Source organism: Emydura macquarii, unplaced genomic scaffold (assembly GCF_026122565.2).
Source record: "Emydura macquarii macquarii isolate MOO-44397 ecotype Brisbane River unplaced genomic scaffold, CSIRO-AGI_Emac_v2 contig_2422, whole genome shotgun sequence".
NCBI classification, from domain to species: Eukaryota; Metazoa; Chordata; order Testudines; family Chelidae; genus Emydura; species Emydura macquarii.
The window spans coordinates 4,519,698-4,542,693 of record NW_027132559.1 but is presented as its reverse complement, the minus strand read 5'-3'; the positions used below and the strand labels follow the sequence as shown (position 1 = coordinate 4,542,693).

At 40.0% G+C, this 22,996-nt stretch overlaps 1 protein-coding gene across 1 annotated transcript in view; it reads right to left on the bottom strand.

Annotated features, from left to right (window-relative positions):
• The window catches only part of SNRK (SNF related kinase), a 71,776-nt gene that overhangs the window by 4,439 nt on the left and 44,341 nt on the right, over positions 1–22,996 (bottom strand). The window contains exons 4-6 of the mRNA XM_067561827.1: positions 14,810–14,951; positions 11,161–11,373; positions 6,847–6,981 (exon numbers count right to left, since the gene is read on the bottom strand). Of these exons, the coding sequence (XP_067417928.1) occupies positions 6,847–6,981; positions 11,161–11,373; positions 14,810–14,951 (490 nt within the window). The remainder of the gene's footprint in view (positions 1–6,846; positions 6,982–11,160; positions 11,374–14,809; positions 14,952–22,996) is intronic.

The following is a 22,996-nucleotide window of genomic DNA, read 5'->3' as shown; positions in this document are numbered from 1 at the left end:
GAAATCATGCCTCACCAATCTATTAGAATTCTTTGAGGGGATCAATAAGCACGCAGACAATGGTGATCCAGTGGACATAGTACTTGGACTTTCAAAAAGCTTCTGACAAAGTCCCTCACCAAAGGCTCTTAAGAAAAGTAAGGAGTCATGGGATAAGAGGAAAGGTTCATGAATCAGTAACAGGTTGAATGAAAACAACGGGTAGGGATAAATGGTCAGTTTTCACAGTGGAGTGAGGCCCAAAGATCTGCACTGGGACCAGTGCTGTTCAACATATTCATAAATGATCTAAAAAAAGGGGGAAACAGTGAGGTGGCAAAGTTTGCAGACGATGCTAACTTACTCAAATAGGTCCAAAGCAGACTGTGAAGTTAAAAAGGGATCTCACAAAAGTGGATGACTGGGCAACAAAATGACAGATGAAATTTAATGTTGATAAATGCAAAGTAATGCACATCGGAGAAAACAATCCCAAGTATATATACAAAATGATTATGTCTAAATTAGCTGTTACCACTTAAGAAAGGGTTCTTGAAGTCATCATAGATAGTTCTCTTAAAATATCTGCTCAGTTTGCAGCGGTAGTCCAAAAAGCTAACAGAATATTAGGTACCATTAGGAAAGGGACAGATACTAAGACAGAAAATATAATGTCTCTATATAAATCCACTGACCACCTAAAATTTGAATACTACATGAAGTTCTGGTTGTCTCATGTCAAAAAAGATGTATCAGAATTGGAAAAAGCACAGAGAAGGGCAAAAAGAATGATTAGGGGTATAGAACAGCTTCCACATAAGGAGAGATTTCCAAACTGAAAAATCCCAGTCTTTTTAAAGAGAAGACTGGGAGGAGGTCTATAAAATCATGAATGGTGTGAGCAAAGTGAATAAGAAAGTGTTATTTACCCCTTCACACAACAGGCACCAGGGGTTGCCCAAAGAAATTAATAAGCAAAAGGTTTAAAATAAATATAGGGAAGTATTTCTTCACACAATGTACAGTCAGCCTGTGGAACTTGTTGCAAAGGACAAAAATATAACTGCGTTCAAAAAAGAATTAGGTGACTTCAGGAGGATAGGTCCATCAATGGGCTGTTAGCCAAGATGGTCAGGAATGGAACCCCATGCACTGCATATCCATAAACTGGGACTGCATGATGGAGGGTAGATCACTCAATAAGTACCCTGTTCTGTTCAATCCCCCTGAAGCATCTGGCATCAACCACTGGTGAAAGACAGGATACTGGGTTAAATGAACCATTGGTCTGACCCAGTATGGCCAATCCTATGTTCTTAAAATTAAATCAGTCTTAGACTTAGCTACTGCTCTTTTATCTTCAGTATACTATAATTCTATATAGAGGCAAATGATTAACAGTAACTGCTACTTTGACTTATTTTTTTCAAACGTAAAATGAATGAACTGCTGTGTTACAAATACAGCATTGAAATTACCACCATTTTATTCCTGTATGTTTTGTATTTTTAAAGACTTATCCAGGCAAACTTAACTTAAATGTTTACATTTAACAAACTTAAAGGAGAAGTCTAGACTGCTTCACTCTCTGGAGCCACCACCAGATTTATCCTGCTGAGCAAGAAAATTCCTCTAACTCTTCAAATTCAAAAATTATCTTCATAGTTAAAAAGTTACTGGATTAATCAACCCAGGGCTGTTTTACATGATGACACCATTCTACATTATATGAAAAAGTAACTGTCATGGCAGGATCACTGTAATCTTAAGTGCAGAAACTCTCCATTCATACACAGATAGTGTACACATCATGGGACTCCCAGCTAGATTCTCAGTGCATCAGAGCAGTGCTTAGTTCACCTGAAGATGGAGTACATACATGGCTTTCTGACACAAACTGGAACCCAGTGGCTGGAAGGTGGAGGAGGTAGTGGTACTCTTCAATGCTCCACCTATATCAGATACTCTCACAATTGATTATGCAGATGTTCAAAGTATGATCATGTATGCATGCGCTCTGGGTTCAACTGCTCTTAATGGGGTCCAGATACATCCATAAGCTATGCTGGGCTCAGCTTCCCCTCTGGGTGTCCCACTGGGCCTTTTTGAGCTTGGCTTTCCATTAAGGAGAGCACAGATGCTCCAAGGAACTCTACTATGCTACTCCTTGATTTGGGACGGCAGAATAAGTTGTGGTATCTTCCAAACCCACTCACTGGGGGTGCCACAGGGAAATGTTCATAAAAGAATCCTCTCCTTTCTGATATGCTTTGATGACACTGACATTTAAAAAGTGTGACTGGCAATTGAGTTAGCACCCAGTGAGATGAATGGGACAGTTCTGACCTGTCTGAGGTGGTGTTTCAGGCTCTGCAAACTTAGGAAAATGTCGCTACACATCCGTTATAGTCCGGTCAGGTTTTCAATACTAACCAGCTTTTTATTTTTTTAATGATAGTTTAAATTGTGGAGAACAAGGTGGTATTGTGAAAGGGCCATTACAGTGTAACAGTTGAATCTGAGCCTTGGGTAGAGCAGTCACAAAGCCCCTCTCAGTTGTGCCAGGTTGTAATACCACACTGGGGAGCATGCTGCAGCCATACCTCCTCCCAACCCCTGTGCTGGCTTCACACTATTTAGAAAGTTTCCCCCAACAGAGGACTACTGGAGCTGTCTGGGGATCTGACCTTCAGTAGAATTTGTAATGTTAATGTATGTAATCAAGGTCTCTCTCTAGCTCATAACATACCATTCATTCTGTTAGCAACTTTTAATTACATTAAGAACAAGCTAGAGTTCTGATATGTTGTATACTGGGCATTTTAAAATGCTATTCTAGAAATAAACAGAACTAGTTCATAAAATAGAGCTTAAGAAATAAACTAGAGACATATAATACTTAGCTTAGAGAATGAAAATCTAAAAAAAAATTATACCAAAACATATGGTGGTTTAAGAATGGACTGTGGTGCCAATGAAACAGAAGTTTGAGACAGTGTATGGTCAGTGATAAAGATAAAAAGGAGAACAATGGGATCTTGACAGTAACAGCAGGGAAATAGCTACTATATAATTTCAACAACAATTTTCCATGATTTCTAATAGGTTTGAGGTGACAGAAAAGCTCTAATCTGTAAGTCAGATAAGACTTGTTTGGAAACTTATTTTTAACTGCAAAATCAAAGTCAGCCTGCCTTCTTCTCTACAAGACCTTTATTTTGGTAGATCCTTTGGATCGATGACAATATCTACACAACAACAAGTAAAGCTCTTAAATTTACTTGGAACTATAAGAGCAAGTATCCATTAAAGTATGCAGATCTGCTTGTCATCTGGAGCAAAGGCGTATTAGCATGGCAGGCATTAAGCAAACTATTCCATACAGTTCTACCAACTCACCTCAATCTTGATATAAAATCATGTCAGTTCTTGACATCTCCTAAGAAGTCACCACCAAGTATAATGAAATATTAATGTGGACAAAATAAAATATTTGAACTCAGAATTCCAGAACTGCATACCTCCCAACATTTCATATCAGTAAAGTAGGAGGGGTCCTGTCCCTGAGGGGTGGGGAATTGAGTGCTGTCCCAGAAGGGGAAGAAGGGGTTGCCTATCCTGCACTCACCTTACAGCAATCCTGTCTCATGGGGCTGGCTGGGCTCAATTTCTCTCTCGGGGTGTTGGCCTGGCCCCACTGATGGTGGGGGAGGGGAAGGGAAGATGGCCAGGCCAAATACGAGTGAGTGGCATGGCGACCCCATGCGCCAGGGGCCAGGTCGCAACACCTGGAGCAGGAAACCAAACCCCAGGGGACATGAGCCACTTCAACTGCGTAAGGGGTTTTTGTGGGTCAAAGCAGGCAGTCCTGCAAAAGCCAGAATTGCTGGGAGGTCTGGAAAGACATTTAAAAAATTCTGTCATTTGAAAGCATATTCAGGGTTTCCAGTTTATGGTGTTTAGTATTTTGGACTGTTCTAACAGTAAACACTGAAGTAGTCTATTTGGATTTATTTCGAAAAATGCACAGATTATTTCATCTTAGTTCACATAATATAAGACAGGGTATCTTGGAAGTGAGTCACAGAATGACAGGTCATGGTACCACCACAGGAGAGAAGTAATCTCCCCAGCAACAAGATCCAAATGATTTAGGATTTTATAGCTAAAAATTAACACTTAATTGCACCTGGCAATAAACTGTCAGCCAGTGCAGACCATGCAGCACAAGCATGTTTCCTGCAGCAAAGACCACTAAGTGAACTAACTTAAGTTTTCAAATGGCCTTTGAAAGACACTGCATACACTGTGTAAGGCCACCAAAACTGTAGACCTAGATCAGAAACAGCAGGCAAACTCCTCCAGTCAAGGGAACCGAACTAGTGTTAACTAGTTCCTCCAAATGTATCTCCCAGTCTACCGTAATTTCAGGCTTTTATGGGTGAGTCTCTGTTAATTAGACCTCAATTGCACCAGCTGGCTTCAATGAAATAGGGATATAAAATGGAAAGAGATCACAACCCACATCTCCCCATTATTCCTCCTAATGACTCCCTATGTACGTTGAATGATAAAGATGACAAAATGGACCCCTGCATGAGAAACCCTTGGGACAGAAGAGCAATTGCCTAATACCATCCTTGGAAAGAAAAGTATGGTGCCTGTCAGGTGTGTCTTCATTTCCCCCACTAGAGTTCACAGCTGGGTTAACAATACTGAAGACAGGCAACAGATCAAAAAGAATCAGCAAAGGCACCTGATTTTCATCCATCACTAGAAGGAAATTAACTACCACCACTCTGTATTATACCTAGGCCTAAAGACACAGTCACTGGGGAAGGGAGGGAGCCAAAGATCTAAGGAATACAAACATTGATGGAACTACCTCAGCACAACCTCCATAATCTTTCCTAAAATGATAATCAAGACAGGGCAATAACTCAAAAATGATTCTCAGTGTCAATAGATCCTTGCTCAGGAAACCTAACAGGGTTGCTGGTATGCTGCTTAAAGCTCACTCAACACAAACTTCACCGAACAAAACTCAGAGCTTGGAGCAGGAGAATGGGGCCTCTTCCCTGAACATTTTAAATATGACAGTGTAGCGAAAGGGCATGGCCTTCCTCGGAGACTGACAGGGAGGGGCGACCACCCAGCCCCTGGTGGGTGGAGCCAGGACAGCCACGTCCACCCCACCAGAAGCAGAGGAATGGGACAGGAAGTATAAAAGGTGAGCCCTGCAGCTCAGTTGGGCCAGAGCCAGTGGAGGAGACAGATGCCTCCCACGCACTGCTGGAGTGGGAGCCTAAAGAGGATCTCTGCAGGACTGCTAGAGCTACCAGCCAACACGGACTTGAAGGACCTGCTGGGACTACTGCTAGCTGTATACCCCAAGAGGATGAGGACACCCAGGAAGAAAAGGTACACAGCCAGGGGACTATAGGAAGTAGCCCAGAAAGTTGGTCAGCGTGTTTTGGTGACATCCGTGCTGACCCAGTAGTGGAACCCTCTGCCACTATCAGAACCCTGGGCTGGGACCCAGTGAAGTAGGGTGGGCCTGGATCCCCCTGCCCCCTGCTGCCAACCCCACTCAGGCATGGCAGCCTCCCCACCTTAGGCCAACAGGCCTGCGTTTGTCTGCCCTCTGCCTGAGCCAGGATGTCAGGCAAAAGACTGCTGATAGCTCTGCCCTGCCCAGAGGACCTGAGCTCCAGAGACAACTAATTCCTCATTAAGGACTGTCTTTATAGATATATGGCAGCAAGGGGGCCTGGCCTCCCTCCAAGACTGATGTGAAGGAGGGCTATGACCCCCTGACAAGCAGAAACTTTAAATTCAGGATGTTTTCACTTAAATCATCTGTTTCATGCTGAAGAAGGAATTTGCACCTAAACCTGAAAATACAAAAGAATGAAAGGTTTTTGGGTTACTTGAAGGTCTGCAGCAAATGGCAGGCTGGGTGAACACACACCAATACCAGCCATATGCACAAAAGCAGCAGCAGATTTCTCCTATCTTTGCCACATGAGATGGCGGTACCACAGATTTAAGGGGTCTTGCTGAAGGTTATTAATTTTTAATAGGATGATATAGATCAGTGTTTCTCAACCTTTTTCATACCAGGGACTAACTTGATGCCTTCCTAAACTGTGTCAAGAAGATCTCAAGGACTGGCATCCATCTACATATCAGTCATGGAGAAACACTGATATAGATAAACTAAACTTACTGACCTATGTTGAAAACATTTTTATTACTAAAAATCAGTTTAGGTAAGAAAAATCAAGTAGCTGAAGACAGCCCTTTCAATATGTTTCCTTAACCAACAAGTACAGCTAATTTATTTTTAAAAAAATCTCAAAAAAGTTATGTCCTTTTTAAGGACTTCATCCTGAGAAGTACTTGAGTTAACCTAGATTTAGGGAGGCCCAAAAAACAACCTGACAACTAAATTCTTATGAAAAAGGAAAAGCTGAACTGAAGTTATGTCAGATCCCCATCAGTACTGGAGTGCATTTAGGTAATTACACCATCAGGATAGTTTTTACAAAATGAAATTTAAACACCACCAACAGAAAGAAATCATACAGAATCATTTCTCTATCAAACATAATACAGGCATGATTTAGTCATCAAGAATTGACACACTGAACATGACCTTCCCATGGCAGATATGAAAATCTTTTCTTTTAGCATAGTAAATCAATTCTAAAGCTTGTTTATATTTCAGCTGCACTTCCCCAAGTTATTTAGAACAAGCAATGAAAGTATTTTTCAGGGTTTTTTTGTTGTTTTTTTTTAAACACCTTAGAATTTCAAAACATTCTGATTAAATTGACTATATCACTGAAGTGTCTAAATTCTCACCTGAACTGAGCTTTAATGTTGCTAGGGCTCGCTGATCTGGTTTGAATTTCTTTCTCCTGTTTCTCTCTCAGAATCCTCTCAGCTAGTAAGAAGTAAGTAGCAGTGATGTGATTGTATTTATTAGTTTCCAGGGCCCTAAGGGAAACAAAGAAAAAAGGAACACATAAACCAATGATTTTTTAAAACTGGACGCATAGCGGACACAACTTACAGTGCTTCTCACAGAAAGTTAAGTTCCTGAAAATGGAAATTAGTATTTTTGACATGTTGACACATGGTTTTTGGCTTATTAGAAACTGGGCAACCAAATATGGCAAGTTCAATAATTAGATTAGGATACATTTAGGAAAGTATCCAAAGGCTAAATAATTTTTCCTTTGTTGCACATATTTAAGCAATAACATTAATCGAATATGAGTTTGGGCTCCGATAATGGCCTCTCCCACTGACAGATAAATGCTGAGGTGAAGTGGAAACATTTAGTTTTGAAGCAGTTGAAGCAAAACCTCACATTCCCTCACTGTTGTTGTCATAGCAAACTTACAACAAAATTAAGCCTTTAAGGCCATTAAAGGAATTGCCTAGATGTTAAAATCTACCAGAAGATCTAAAATAATGGGTATAACAGGGTCTGTCATGGCCAGTAGAAACTTTAAGAGGCCTTTCAGAAGCTACTGCATATATTTAAAGTATTTTTAGAAACAAAACATTTAAAGCTTCTAAATCCTAAATGTGCTTTTTTTTTTTTTTTTTTTACTTTGAAAATTCTTAAGACATTTTAACATTTTATGAATAAAATTTTATGACTCAAGATTCATAGACTAAGGTCAGAAGAGACCATCATAATCATCTAATCTGACCTGCACATTGCGGACCATAGAACCTCACCCACCTACTCCTGTAACAGACCCCTAACCTCTGGCTAAGTTACTGAAGTCCTCAAATCATGGTTTAAAGACTTGAAGTTACAGAGAATTCACCATTTACACTAGTTTAAACCTGCAAGTGACCTGTGCCCCATCCTGCAGAGGAAGGAGAAACCTCCCAGAGTATCTGCCAATCTGACGGGGGAAAATTCCTTCCCAACCCCAAAAATGGTGACCAGTTAGACCCTGAGCATGTGGGCAAAACCCACCAGGCAGACACCAGGAAAAGAATTCTCTGTAGTAACTCAAGAGCCCTCCCCATCTAATGTCTGTTTTTGCTACTGGCAGTTGCCGATGAGCCACATACCATTGTAGGCTGTCCCATCATACCATCCCCTCCATAAACTTATCAAGCTCAGTTTTGAAGCCAGTTAGGTTTTTTCCTCCCACTGCTCCCCTTGAAAGGCTATTAAACGTTCATTGTTTTGTTTTTTTTTTTGGTTGTTTTTTTTTTTTAAAAAACAAGCTTTACTGGTGAAAAGTAGGCAGCTTTCCAGCAATTTGACTGGATGACAAATTCTATTTGTTATAACACATTCATAACTTCTGAAAAAATTAGCAAATTTAAAATTAAAATCCTTAGATGAGTAATAGTTTTAGTAATATTGTATAACAAAGCAATGCTTGCAAAAAATACTTGGAAGCTACATTTTTTATCCCAAAATAAACTATTTGCATAAAAACAGCCTCACCTTCGAAGGTAACAGATGTAGCACAAATCAGAATTTTAAAGAGATCTAAGAGTTACTTAAAACCACAAAAAATCTTTGTAATCCAACATCTGAGATTGATTTTTAAAATCTTTATTCTAAGGCTGTGTAGCCATTTTCTCTTAATTTCCTTTCATTGTAGATGTTTGTTAAGCTCCACCAGTAGTAACAGCCATGGGAGTGCTAGTGTAGACATGACTCTAGGCAGCCACTGGCACACTATGTGGTTGAACACTACTCAGATCTAGAGGAGATAGTGTTTAAAATGCTAATGATGTGTCTATACTAGCACTCCCACGACTGTTAGCTAGGGATGTAAAATATGAAACTGTTAACTGGTAAGTATTAATCTTATCGTTTACAAATTGGGTTAACCATTTTACCGTTCGCTGCATGGGGGAAGCTGTGCATGTGGGTGAGTGGGGACAGGGTGTTGCAGGGAGAGATGGTGAGTGGAGGGGGCTGGGACGTGCTCGCGCATGCAAAGGGGAGAGGCCTGGCGTCTCAGGGCTTTGGTGCCAGTGGCAGCGCCAGCTTGAGCAGCAGTGAGCCGGATGACGGGTCTGGGAGTCGGGCGGCATGGGGGCGTCCCCAGTTCTGGGGCAGAAGGTGGATGGGCTTAGGGGTTGGGCAGGGTGCAAAGGTGCCGTATTGCCCCCTCCTGCGGGCTGAGCTATCAGAGTGGCCGGGGCCCCACATGGTGGCAGGGCCGAGCCGAGGAGGGATAGCTCCTGGGCGCCCCCCACAAATCCCTGGGGATGTAAAATATTATACTGGTTAAATGTTTAACCATTTAAACTATTAAAATTATATTGGTTGTTTTGTTAAACAATATTTTACATCCCTACTATTAGCACCAACGTAACTACTGATTCAGTTTGAACACTGAGAAAATTCTAATTGTTACCTTTCCTTATCAGAATGTCATGATATGAGAAAATAGGGAGGGAAAGGAGAGATGGAATCTATTCATCCATCCAACATTGAAATGATGAGGTGTTCTAATTTCTAATTATCAAAAATGTAAACAAAACACACTAAACCAGCAGTTCCCAAACTGTGGTACACAGGCCACCTCCCAATGGTATATGACCACCTGCTGCTGAGGGGCTGGTCAGGAGTCACTCCAGTGCCAGCCCCACCCCCAAGCAGCGCGGCAACCCAGCCATTCTGTCCCCTTGCTCCCCCCGGAGCCACAGCAGCTGGCCAGGAGCTGCTCAAGCGCCAGCCCTGCCCCCAAGCACCATGGCAGCTGCTCCCCCCACCCAGCACCACCCCTTCTCCCTGCCCCTACAGATGGTGGCATGCTCTGTGGTAGAGTTTAGGAACTGCTGCACTAAACCATTTTGCAATTAGACATTAAGGAAAATTTTTTTTGTTTTGTGGTTTTTTTTTTTTAAACAACCAGAGAGTTAAAAGTCCACAATACAGATTTGCAGAGTGAACGTCATAGATTAATGACGACAACAAAAGTTTTGTAAGGCAAGACTGCCATTTTGGTAAAAATATTATTAGGATTCAGATTGAAGCATTTCTGTAGAGAACCAGTATATAATTCATGTAGTATAACTAAGTTATACTTTATTTTGTTTTTATGATTAAAATTTTAAATCTTAAATTGGACTTTAAGTAGGATTTAAAATTTCCTTTAAAAGTTTTATCGCAGCATCTATCACAGATTCATTTTATTAGATATTTCTAATACTATATTACAGTTTTAAAGTATCTTTCAGATGTAAAGCTATCCATCTTATTTTACTGATCAGTTACATGCATAATTTTCCCTCGTCAGAAACTGATTCAGAACTCACGGTGTAATTTAAAAATTGTCTCTGTTGGAATGAAAAATGGAAGTAGAAGAGATGGTCAGTTCTAGATTGAAGAAATACACGAGACTCCATCAGATAAAGTGTGGTTCTACTCCGAAAAATGATCCAATGGTTTCATCAGTGCTTATCAAATCCTCTCAGATGGCAAGCAACTAACATTTGTATTTAGTTAACTGCCAGCCCTGCAAAATTAATGTGTGCTCTGACAATTAAGTTGTTCTTCCTTTCTCACACATCACCATCAAAACATTCTATAGGCCACATTTTTCCCTTCAGTTAACTTTTGTGCAATCCCCATAATCTTCCAAGGATCTCACTGAATTTAACGGTAATCTTGTCTTTCCATTAATGTGGAGTCAGTCTTTTCCACTGACTTCAGTGGGCATTGGATCAGGCTTTAAAGGAGGCCTTTAGTTACCCTATACAATCCCATCAGTCTTCACTGGGGTCTCAGAAATATAAAAGATGACATCCTTTGCATACAAAATATTTTACTGGCAATGTGAGAGGGATAAAGAACCCAATTTAACTGGAGCTCATTGTGAATTTGAAACTTATTTGTAAACTGAATGGATTTGATAAGGCTCAATGAGACTTTAAAATCAGAATTCTGCAATGCTGTCTTTACAGAATTATTTTTCAGAGTAGAACTGCACTTAAAATTAATTCATCAGATTAAAGCTACACTACTTCAAGTGAAGACTTCTATCACAGGCTCAATGTCTCCTGTGAGGCTTTGTCTCAGCATTTAGAAAGAAGCAGAGTGTCATTTTCCTGTGATTGCATTCAATTTTAAGTTAAATATTATGTTAAATGTGTCAAATTGGATGTAAAAAATTGGTAACTTACTCTACTATTGTATCTCTATCCGCTATATCACCAAGGACCATGCGTTGTATTATACTGTTGTGTTCTTCCTCAGAAAGATTTTTGTATGAAACCAAAGGGATATTGTACTTTGTTGCTGGTGATGGGTCAACTCCTTGGAGCCATGGATGATTTTCAATCTCTTCCAAAGATGCTCTTCGTTTTGGGTCTCTCTGCAACATCCGTGTAATTAGACTAGGAACAAAAAAATATACCTCTATAAACAAAATGTCCTAGTATGTTCAGAAAGTAGCCATCACAATAGCAACACCAGGAAGAGGACTTCTTCCTTTTTGTTGCTATCAGCTCATATTAGCCTATTTGCAGACCTTCCAGTAAAAATAATGCAAGTACAATGTGACTGGAAACTGAATCTGCAGTCAAAGATATTCTAAATGACAATGCAAAACTGAAATGAATAAGACTTGCTCAAAAAAACATGGAAACATAGCAAACACCACTATTTTCATTTGATTTACTTGAGCTCTTCACCTCTACACTCTTCTTTCATTTTCTGTTGGTTGATACAGAGCTTTTCATAGTTGTTGGAGGCCCAGTACGATTTGAATTGCTTAACCACTGTCCTAAAGGCCTAGCATAGCTTCAGTTGCTTGCTTGGCTATTCTGACCCCTGTAGAATGACATCTTCCAGTTGGCAGAGATGAATAGGACTACTGAGTAACCTTGCAGATGTCTCAGTTTCTGCATACCATGGCACATAAGACAAAATACACAACATGTATGCTTGCAGCTGCACATAGATGATGGTGAGGGGAACCAACAAGTTAGCCTTGAACATCTGGGGATATACTTTTTCATTGCCAAGGGGCATATTTTTACACCGCCCCTCCTATCACCAGATGTTGTTTTGACGACCCGAATTATCATGGTGAGAATGGAATGTAGTTAAGGGTGAAATGTAGGTAATTAGCATATATGATAATGAGTAGAGAGGTAATTAGGTGAAAGCTGTTTATGGAAGGGTATAAGAAGTCACTACTTAGATAAAGGGGCGCGCTTCATCAACACCTGACTCCATGGGAGGTGCTGCCGGTCGGACCAAAGGCCATCGACTCCCTGGCGGGGCCCCTGAAGACAGCCGTTCCTGTATACAGCCTTCTGAGTAACTGCTTAGCTCTCCAGGCTTAGTGAATATGATATATTGTAGTTAATTTTAGGTTTTGTATTCAACTAGTATATCTATAGAAAACCTTGCACATTAAACCTTATTGATCTGCAAATCAGGCGTACCGCATCACACTGGTATTCACACTGATCACTAAGTGTCTAGTATTAACAACAGTCATGTGCCAATCCAGGTGCTACTGCAATATAAAGGTTGTTTAATATTAATTTTATTTTTGCTATTGTCATCAAGGGTAAGGAATTACAAAGAATGTAAAAGTCATGGTGGGTAAGGTAGTATCTTTTATTGGGCCAACTTCTCTTGATGAAAGAGACAAGCTTTTGAGCTTATACAGAGGTCTTCTTCAGCTCTGGAAAACAGTATTCAGTGTCACAATTAAATACAAGGGTGGAACAGATAAGGAATTAAAAAATGATTAGTAACCTTCCATAACTGTTGTTCTTTGAGATGTGTTGCTCACGTCCATTCCATGCTAGGTGTGCACTCACCACATGCACAGTTGCCAGAGATTTTTCATTCAGTGGTATCGGCTCTAGCACCTCCTAGAGTTGTGCACATATGCGCTGGTCTCGCGTCCTCTCAATTTCTTCTTACCAGTAACTCCAACAGCGGAGTAGGAGTGCAGATCATGGAATGGACATAAGCAATACATCTTGAAGAATAATTAAACAAGGTTAGTAACTGTTTTTTCTTTTTGCTCATGCTGTGCTAGGTGACTCACAAGTAGTATCCTCAGAGGTGGGCTTGGAGTTCATGGAAGTGCTGACTGCAATACTGCTCTTCCAAAACTGGCATTGTCTTGGGCTTGTTGGGTGATGGTGTAGTGGGACACGAAGGTGTGTACCAAAGACCAAGTTGCAGCCTTGCCAATGTCCTGGGTTGGTACCTTAGCAAGAAACACTGCTGATGCAGCCTGGGCTCTTGGGAAACAAGTGGTCACAATGGCCAGAGGTGGAATCACCACCTGCTCTTAGAAAGCTCAAATATAGGCAGTTATCCAGGATGAAATTCTTTGGGATGACACATGTAGCCGTCTCATCCTTTCCACTACTGCTACAGAGTTGCGTGGACTTATGGAAGGGCTTAGTTCTTTTGATATAAAAGGTGAGGGCCCACCTAACATCAAGCAGATGTTCCTCAGCATTCTTGTGAGGTTTTGGGAAGAAGACTGCTAGAAAAATGTCCTGGTTGTTGTGGAATTGCGACATCACCTTTGGTAAGAAGGCTGGATGGGGGTGCAGCTGGACTCTGTCCTTGAAGAACACTATATAAAGGAGTTCTGCCATAAGGGCTTTGATCTCAGAGACACCTTCTGGCCAAAATGAAGCCCATCAGGAAGGCGACTTCAAAGAGAATGAACAGGAAGCATGATGATAATGGCTCGAAAAGCAGCCCCGTGAGCCTCAACAGGACTAGGTTTAAGTCCCATAGGGGGATAGGTTTGTGAACCCAAGAATAGTGTCTTTCTAGCCCCTTGAGAAACCTGACAGTTATCTTGTGGGAGAACACTGATCTGCCATTCACTGAAGGGTGGAAGGCTGAGATGGCTGCCATGTGAACCTTAATAGACAAGACAGCCAGTCCCCGATGCTTTAGGTGGAGCAGATAGTCCAAGATGGACTACTGAGAAGATTGGGATGGAGAAAGAGTCCATTCGGAGGCTCAACAAGTGAAACGTTTCCACTTGGCCAAGTAGGTAGCCCTGGTGGAAGGCTTTCTATTATCTAGCAAGACCTTGTTGAACCTGATCCGAGGCCTGCTCTTCAGAGTTCAGCATGCACCAACTATGCAGTCAAGCACAGAAGCGTGAAATTCAGGTGAAGCAACCTGCCATAGTCTTGTGAGATCAAGTCTGGGTGGAGTGAGAGTGCAAGTGGCACTGCCACCAAGAAGTGCAGAAGCATGCCAAACCAATGCTGGCGTGGCCATGCCGGTGCTATCAGGATAACCTTTGCCTTGTCCCATTTGATTTTTAGGAGTATCTTGTGAACCAAAGAGATTGGAGGAAAGGTGTACAGTAGATGGTCTCCCTACGAGAGCAGGAAGGCATCAGCGAGGGAACCTGAGCTGTTGCCCATGCAACAAACAGAACTGATGGCACTTCCTGTTCTGCCTGGTGATGAATAGGTCCACCTGGGGAGGCCTCACCTCTGGAAGATGACCCTAACGACTTCTGGGTGAAGTCATTTGTGATGAGAGGAAAAGGCTCTGTTGAGGTGATCTGCCAGTACGTTTTAGGCTCCCGGAAGACGTTGCCTAAAGGTGAAGGGGCTTCTGCCATTCGCAGAGATAGATTTTTTTATGCCGACAGAAGAGAGCTCTTCTGTTGGTACAGATGTCTTCAGCAGATGCGCTGCAGTGATGCTGCTGCATCAGTACAGCTGTGTCACTGCAGCACTGTACGTATAGACACGGCCTTAATAATTTGTAGGTAGTATACAACACGTCTATGAATGCTACCAAATTGCTTAATATTTTACTTACTCTTTACATTCTTTGGACACATGCGATGGCACTGTGTATTTGCAGTCCATGATCATAGTCAGTGTTTCACTGTCATTTGCTTCTTGGAATGGTGGTTGTCCACATACCAACATGAATAGGATAACACCCAGGCTCCATATATCTGTAAATTATAATACATATTTTAAACTTATTGCCAGGAAGACAGAAAAAAGACTGCCAATGTAAAGTGTTCGCTGAATTTCTATTAAGGTTTCTAAATTAAGTACTATCATCAGACTGTTTTTATAGGCATTAACTGTGGAATTTACAATTCCTTTGTAATACAGTACAAAATATAGTAAGTTCTACATTTTATTGACAGCTTTATGATTTTGAATGAAAGTTCCAAAATTAGTGATTTAAATCCATGCAGAAAAATACGGGAGTGCATTACAATCTTAAATACTTATCCATTTCCTGACACTTCAGTTTTTACTGCATTTAATACTGAATTTCAGTAAGTTGATTTTTTATATTGTTAAAGTCTTACAATTGCTCATAATTACAATTAATTGCGAGAAAAACTTCTGAATTTGTTAACCCATCTCATTTTGTAGCAAATGTTTATTCAAAGTCAGAGAATATTTTGTCCATTCAAAACTAGAGAATTTATAGACTGCCTTATTACTGGGCACAGATTACTGAAAACCAGGTTTGTATCTACTCCTTCTAGAGGACTAGAATAAGTAGTTCTCAATATTTATTTGTTACTGGATGAAGCACTGGAACAACCTGCATTTTTAGGATTTTTGGGGTAATGATGAACTGGATTTTTTATTTTACTGGAAAATCCTATATTACAGTTCTCTATTTATTTTATTATAAATATTTTAATCCAGTTCACAGTTTGTAGTCGGTATTTTCTTCCCCTTTAAGCAGTTAAGTTTAAATTTTTCAAATTATTTAGAAACAGTCAGTCAAGCATTTACTGTAGTTAACACATGGATTTCTAGTAAACTTCTAAATACCTCTAGTAGAAAAAGTATTAATTTTCTTGTTTTCTGATAAGGTTACATACACCAAAAGATTAAAAGTAATCATTGTAATGCAACTGAGCAGTATGAAGCATTGCATCTTGTAGAAAAAGTGACAGTATGAAATTTAAAAAGTTAATTCTGAGAAGGAAGCAATACTAAGAAACGTCACAAGACAAACTATAATCAGCAAAGAGAACTGAAGTGTTACAGATAATAGGAGATATGTATAGTATTGGCTAACAGTTTATACATAGGAGTGAAGGCAATGCTATAAGATTTCCAAAAAGTATGCTCCATTTTCTGTGGCTTAATCCGGGTATGACTATACAGCAAAACAAAAATAAAAAACTCTCACATGATAGCAGTGAATCTCAGAGCCCAGATCAACTGACACAGGCTCATGCTATGGGGTTAAAAACAGCAGTGTAGATGTTCCCAGTCAGGCTGGATCTCAGGCTCTAAGACCCTCCCCCACTCACTGGATTTCAGAGCCCAGGCTCCTGCCCCAGTGAGAACATCTATACTGCTATTTTTTGCCCCATAGCATGACCGCAAGTCAGTTAACCTAGGCTTTGAAACTCCCTGCCACACATGGTGATGGGGTGGGGAAGGGTTACCGTGTAGATGTCAGAGTCCTTAATATATTCAAAGATGGGAGACAGCTACATGTCACTTAACTGTGTGTAAACCATACACATTTGTTAATTTTTAGAACAATTACTCATTTTGCTAATTATCAACTATTTATTCTTTGTATAGTTTAGCTGAAAAATAAATAGGAGTAATTCAGCCTGATTTTCTTTAGAATTCTAATTTATGATTCTCTGGGTTAATATTTATTTGATGTCTGCTAATGATGGCTTATGAGCTTAATCCTGCAGGCTCTGAGCACTCTGGCCCCAATACAGCAACATGTGTGAATTCAGTGAGACTAATTCACATGTTTAAAATTCAGTATGTGCTTCAATATTTTCCAGAATGGTACCAGAGTGCTGACTGCTTTCCAAGATCAAACCTTATAACACTGACTTTTCTAAAAGTTCTACAGGATGGAAGGTAATTTCTAGTGAACACATTCCTAGTGTAAGTCTAAACAAGTGGTTCTCTCTTTCACTGTAAAGTTGAGTTCCAAGAAATCTGAAAAGGATGTCATGGAGTATTCTGCCCACCCCCACCCCCCCAAAAAAAAAACAAAAAAAAAAACAAAAACCAACACATTGCAAGAGCCCATTTCCGTTTATGCATGGAGTACGTTCAGTTCATGTGCTTCATTAACAGATAACTGCATCATTTGCATGAAACCTCAATGTACTACTGAAATATGTTTTTAATTAACCTACTTTGCCTAAAAATCTTGTTTAAATTCACTATTTACAATTTTTCTGTATTTCCATATACTAATTGGCATTTTTAAGAGAGCTAAGCAAATAGTAAATCCCTCTTCTCTCCCCCCCCCCCGCCCCCACAATAAAATACTGTGGCTGCTTTAAATTGCAAATGTTTAGCTTTAAATTAGAGGATTCCACATTTTACCCGTAATAGGACAGACAAGTATTACAAATTGATGTTTCAAATAGTAAATATCCATTAAGCAAGTTAAAAAGTCCACGCATTTCTTTTGAGGAAATATTTCTTTTGAGTGTCTTTACCCACAAATTAAAAAAAATCTGTCTGTATAATTTAGCGCACTCTCCCTCTCTCGCCTGTTTCCCGCCCCCCCCCTCTCCCCCCGTGAAAGGTAGTTAAATGGAGTGCCATGAAGTTTACTGTGTGGAGGAACTTCTGACAGATCTTGAGATGTTCCAATTGCTCTGAGTGGACACAGAAGATCCTACAACTGTTCAGAGGGAAGGAAAATACCTTAGACCAAAATTTACTTACTTACTTTCTCTCTCACACACACATACCCCACCCCCTCATCCCCTATTGTCCAGCATGCTGTGCACCAGTTGTCTGGCTTGCTGCACTGTTTTATGTACATACTATTTGTATAGCACTTTGGGTTGAAAAGTATTCTATAAATACCATACAAGATCTCAATTTATTATTTCCTCATGTTCAGGTCATTTTGATAAATATATATGCATATTTATTTGCACAAGCAACTCTCAATACCATATCTGTTTCTAAATCTGAAACCAAATTTGACTGATCACCTAGGAGTTAAAGAAATAACTATTTCATTACCAGAAATGTACTGTATTAGACAGCAATCTAGTATTTCATATGTTTTCAAAAATAAATGAGACAAATTACCTGATGGATAGCCATGCCTGAGAATTTAATGTTTTTTCTTTTATGAGCATCAACTAGATTTTGAACTTCACACATTTTGCTTTTATTGATAAAAGTTGCTAGCAATTAGGAAAGGCTGGTTTTTAATACCATCACATGAAAAAAAATTAAGACAAACTCTTGATCATAGTCAAACTTCAATGAAATACTGATCTGCCCACAATTATTTTAGCATTACATCCTTTTGTTACACTAAGGAAGCCATCACTTTCACATATGTATAAAACAAAGAACAGGTTTAACAAAGGTCCAAAAACAGTGCTTGAAGACTTTTTGCATTGCCTACATACTTTGACACTTTCTCTGAACATGGTAGCTGCAATACTTCTGTCAATGTTCAGAACTGTAAACTATTTGAACTTAATTAACAGTATTGTATTTTGAAATATTCCAGGCAAATGTGATATTATTTCCTCATGACAATCTGTACTTTGTTACTCTGAGTTTTGTAACACATTGTGTTCTAATGCAACCAGGAAATCACTGCGGGTAGAAACAAAGGCACAGTTTTCACTCCCACCCCTTCGCTATAGAAACTGTGGTTGAACAGACAGAACGTTAAGCTCATTGGTCGTCACAGCAGAAGCTACAGCTACAGGCAAAATGACTTAGCCAGGAGTCTCAGGAACACAAATTACTCGCTTGAATAGAACTTTGAGTTTTCTGAGAACTAGCAACGGTAACTAAGTGGAAATAATATATCTGAAAGGAAGTCTAAGCCCAATTCCTAAAAGGAACCAGATTATTAGAGAAGATATGAGACCACTGGAAGACTTGGCATGTTCCCCTCCTTAAATGGTATAGAGAACTGAAGCTTGAACTCAGTGTACTGACAAGTAAAGCCTTTGTCTAAAGCCTTTTGTAAAGAAAGTAACACGTCTGTTGAGGGAGCAAACCTTTATAGAATTTTGGTTTTAGAAGAATGCCTAAAATTCTTACTGGCCAACTGCAAGAACAAGAGGAGTTGGAAGAATTGATCTGTTAAAAAAAAAAAAAAAATCCCTCAAGGACATCTTTCACATCCCAAGAGCCATAAGGTTGAAAGCTCCCCTCCCATGCAAGGACATTACTAGAGGGCTTTCTTTACTAGGATAATAGTCAGTGATTAAATGAATTGTGGGGAAGTAGCAAGAAATTGTCAAAAAACTATGGACATCTGGTAAAATAGACTCAGTGCTTTCCTCTTAAGCTGGCTGAACTCTCACCTAAGCACTCAATTAGTGACCATGCCACAAAGGGAATGAAAAGAAGCGGCAAGCTGGCCAAACAACAAATCCATAAGACCTTTTCAGTGCCCCATATGTTTTCTTTTCCAGGAATCTTAGAGAGTGGCATTCTGTTCAAGAAAAAGATACCAGTTAGTAGACTTTAGGAGCAAAAGTTTTGCCTACCAAGACAAATGAGAGAAGAATAGTCTTGTGGTTAAGGCACTGGACTAGGACAAAGGATACCCGAGTTCAATTCCCAGCCTAGCTAGAGTTTAACTGAACTTTCCAAAGTCTCACAATATACCCGTTCCCCATTTGTAAAATGATCATTATGAGGATAAAATCCATTAATGAGTGTGAGGCACTCACATACCTTGCTGATGCACAGCAGTTTAGCAATATGGATGGGTGATGTAAACTCTGATTCATAGTATATTAGAGTTGGAAGGGACCTCAGGAGGTCATCTAGTCCAACCCACTGCTCAAAGCAAGACTAACCTCAGCTAAATCATCCCAGCCAACCCCCTGCTCAACGCAGGACTAACCTCAGCTAAATCATCCCAGCCAGGGCTTTGTCAAGACGCAGCTTAAAAACCTCTAAAGATGGAGATTCCATCACCTCCCTCGGTAACCCATTCCAGTGCTTCACCACCCTCCTAGTGAAAAACTTTTTCTTAATATCCAACCTAGACCTCCCCCACTGCAACTTGAGACCATTGCTCCTTGTTCTGTCATCTACCACCATTGAGAACAGCCTAGTTCCATCCTCCCTGGAACCCCCTTTCATGTAGTTAAAGGCTGCTATCAAATCCCCCCTTATTCTTCTCTTTTGCAGACTAAACAAACGTAGTCCCCTCAGTCTCTCCTCATAAGTCTTGCACTCCAGCTCCCTAATCATTTCTGTTGCCCTCTGCTGAACTCGCTCCAACTTGTCCACATCCTTTTTGTAGTGGAGGGCCCAAAACTGGACACAATACTCCAAATGCAGCCTCATCAATGCCAAATAGAGGGGAATAATTACTTCCCTCGATCTGCTGGCAATGTTCCTGCTAATGCAGCCCAATATGCTATTAGCCATCTTGGCAACCAGGGCACACTGCTGACTCATCCAGTTTCTTATCCACTGTAACTCCCAGGTCCTTTTCTGCAGAACTGCTGCCTAGCTCGTCAGTCGCCAGGCTGCAGCTGTGCATGGGATTCTTCCGTCCTAAGTGCAGGACTGCGCACTTGTCCTTGTTGAACCTCATCAAATTTCTTTTGACCCAATCCTCCAATTTGTCTAGGTCACTCTGTATCCTATCCCTACCTTCCAGGGTATCTACTACACCCCCTAGCTTAGTGTCATCTGCAAACTTGCTGAGGGCGCAATCTACCTCATCCTCATTAATGAAGATGTTGAACAAAACTGATCCCAGGACCAATTTAGGTGCTGCCACAGGCATACTAATGGCATCAGAGAACAGATGAAGTGAGAGTGAAGTGTCCAGTTCCCCTTAACAAAAAGGGAAAGTTCCCCCTAAATTAATGGCTGCGGTAAGTCAATCTAATTCTAAGAATTTTGCTTTGGTGAGAACTTTATATAAGAAAGTTAAATGCTCTTACATGAATAACTTAAAGAAATATCTTTCCTTTAGTTACAAAGATTGTTCTCACTGAACACAGTAGAAAAAAAGCCTTCTGTTCTGTCTACCACAAACCTAAAGATGGTGACTTGGTCAGGCTGATCAAAAATGGCCTGGGGCGTTAGAAGCTGTCACCAGCTTACTTGTTTTAGGTTTAAGGGAAACTGTGTAGGAGGCCTTGACTTGAGCTCTAGTTCCCAAAGGCCACTGTGATTAGAAAAGCAAAGTCTGCCATAGAACTGTGTCTGTGGTCTATCATACAGAGACAACTTAAGAAGAGAGGAGAGACTGCAATATATTATTAGAGAATTCTATGCTGTTTGTACCAGCTTTTCTAAACTGCTTCTTAAGGTAAACAATGCCACATTAACAAGTGTGTGTTAGACTGTTTTCCCATAACTGTTCAGCAGACTGAAGAAACAGTCTTTTCTTCTATCCCTGTCCCATTTCTATTTTTTCTGGATTCTCATTCATCTTGAGAGAAAATTTAAGACACAATGGAGCAGGAACATGCTGCTATGACCAACTCCAAGCAAGGCAAAGTGAGATCTGAAAGAAGCCAAAACTTAACGCCTTGTGCAAAAGTCTGTGGCACAGCTTTAGAGATTCTGCCTCCATTAGGCAAGCAACTGACCCAAGAGTTCAGGACTGGTATCAAGGAAGCAAAAATGCCTTTCTAAAACTAATTCAGCGTGAGTGTCTTGTCCAATGATGCAGATTTCATTTTACAAATAAGAAATTAAGGAAGAATAATTCTTATCGATTACCACACCATAAATTCCACTAGCACTTTTGGTGGCTGACCACTAAGCTCCAGACGATAATCTAAAATTGTTAACACATACTACGATCAGTAATTTATTTCAAATGCTACATCTTCGGATTCATTTTCACTTTCCATTAAAGGAATAATTTAAACATTAAAAATGGGTTCAGATGCAGGTAACCATTCTTAAACATGTGAGGCAGTTCCTATTTTAAAAGCCAGCAGTTTTGAACATGAGGTAAGAGGGGTTTTCTTCTGCAATTAGATATTGCCAAGGTGCTTTTCTGGTGTTCTCTTCTTTTCTGACTGGTGAAGTAGCATGTTGCCTCCACAATGTAAAAATTAATCTAGTTCACTCACATTGTGTTTCAGGCAACAGGCCACTGGGAGAGTTACAAACAGATGACAACCACCAGTTGGGTCATCTTATTTATCTCCAAAAGGGAAGGATTGTTGCATAGAGCATGCTATTGAATTATTTTAGTTTAAGGTTAAAATAGCCATTGAGACTTCCACTACTCTTGCTAAACTATTCACCAATAACAGACCTCCGTGAAATTCTCTCTCTCTTTGCCCCCAATATATTATATGGTGCTTCATTAGAAGTGTTTATTTGGCAAAGGGAAATGGTATGAGAGCCGTGGCAAAAAATAAAAATCAGGCATTATGAACCTATAAAATTTGAAGACTCCATTCAAATCAGGCTAAAACCATGTGTTATTGAATACAGTTACATAGCTCAAATGTTGTATTTATTGCTCGCACCAAACACTGTGTAAAAGATGATTAGCAGACTGCAAAAGGAAGTGGTAAAAAATGAAGAAAAACAGGAAATGTTTAACAACTCTTCTGAGTAACTTCATAGGTAACAAAGACTTTAAAATAGATAATGGAAGAGCTTGTTGCATCAAACTGAGTTAATTACTGACATTTCAAACTATCACAACTGGTCTAAGAACAATGAATGACTAACATCAAACAAGATCCTCTGATTAAAATGATATCTTTTCACCCACCCAGCCTAGAAGGTCTTCATTTTATTTTGCATATTGTAAGAAACGTTGGACAAATTAACACTATTAGATATATCTACTGCTAAAGTTCCTGAATAGAGTAAAACTCATTGCTGATCTCTCAACATTTAGAGATTTTAGGTCTGCTTTGTTATTTTTGTTTTTCTTTCCTGTTTATTTTTTAGCCATCTTTAGCTTGGTATAGGATACACCATTAACACCTTTCCCAAAAAGAGCAGAAACAGACTTTTTCTTATTGGAACTTACAACCCAAAATATTAGCAC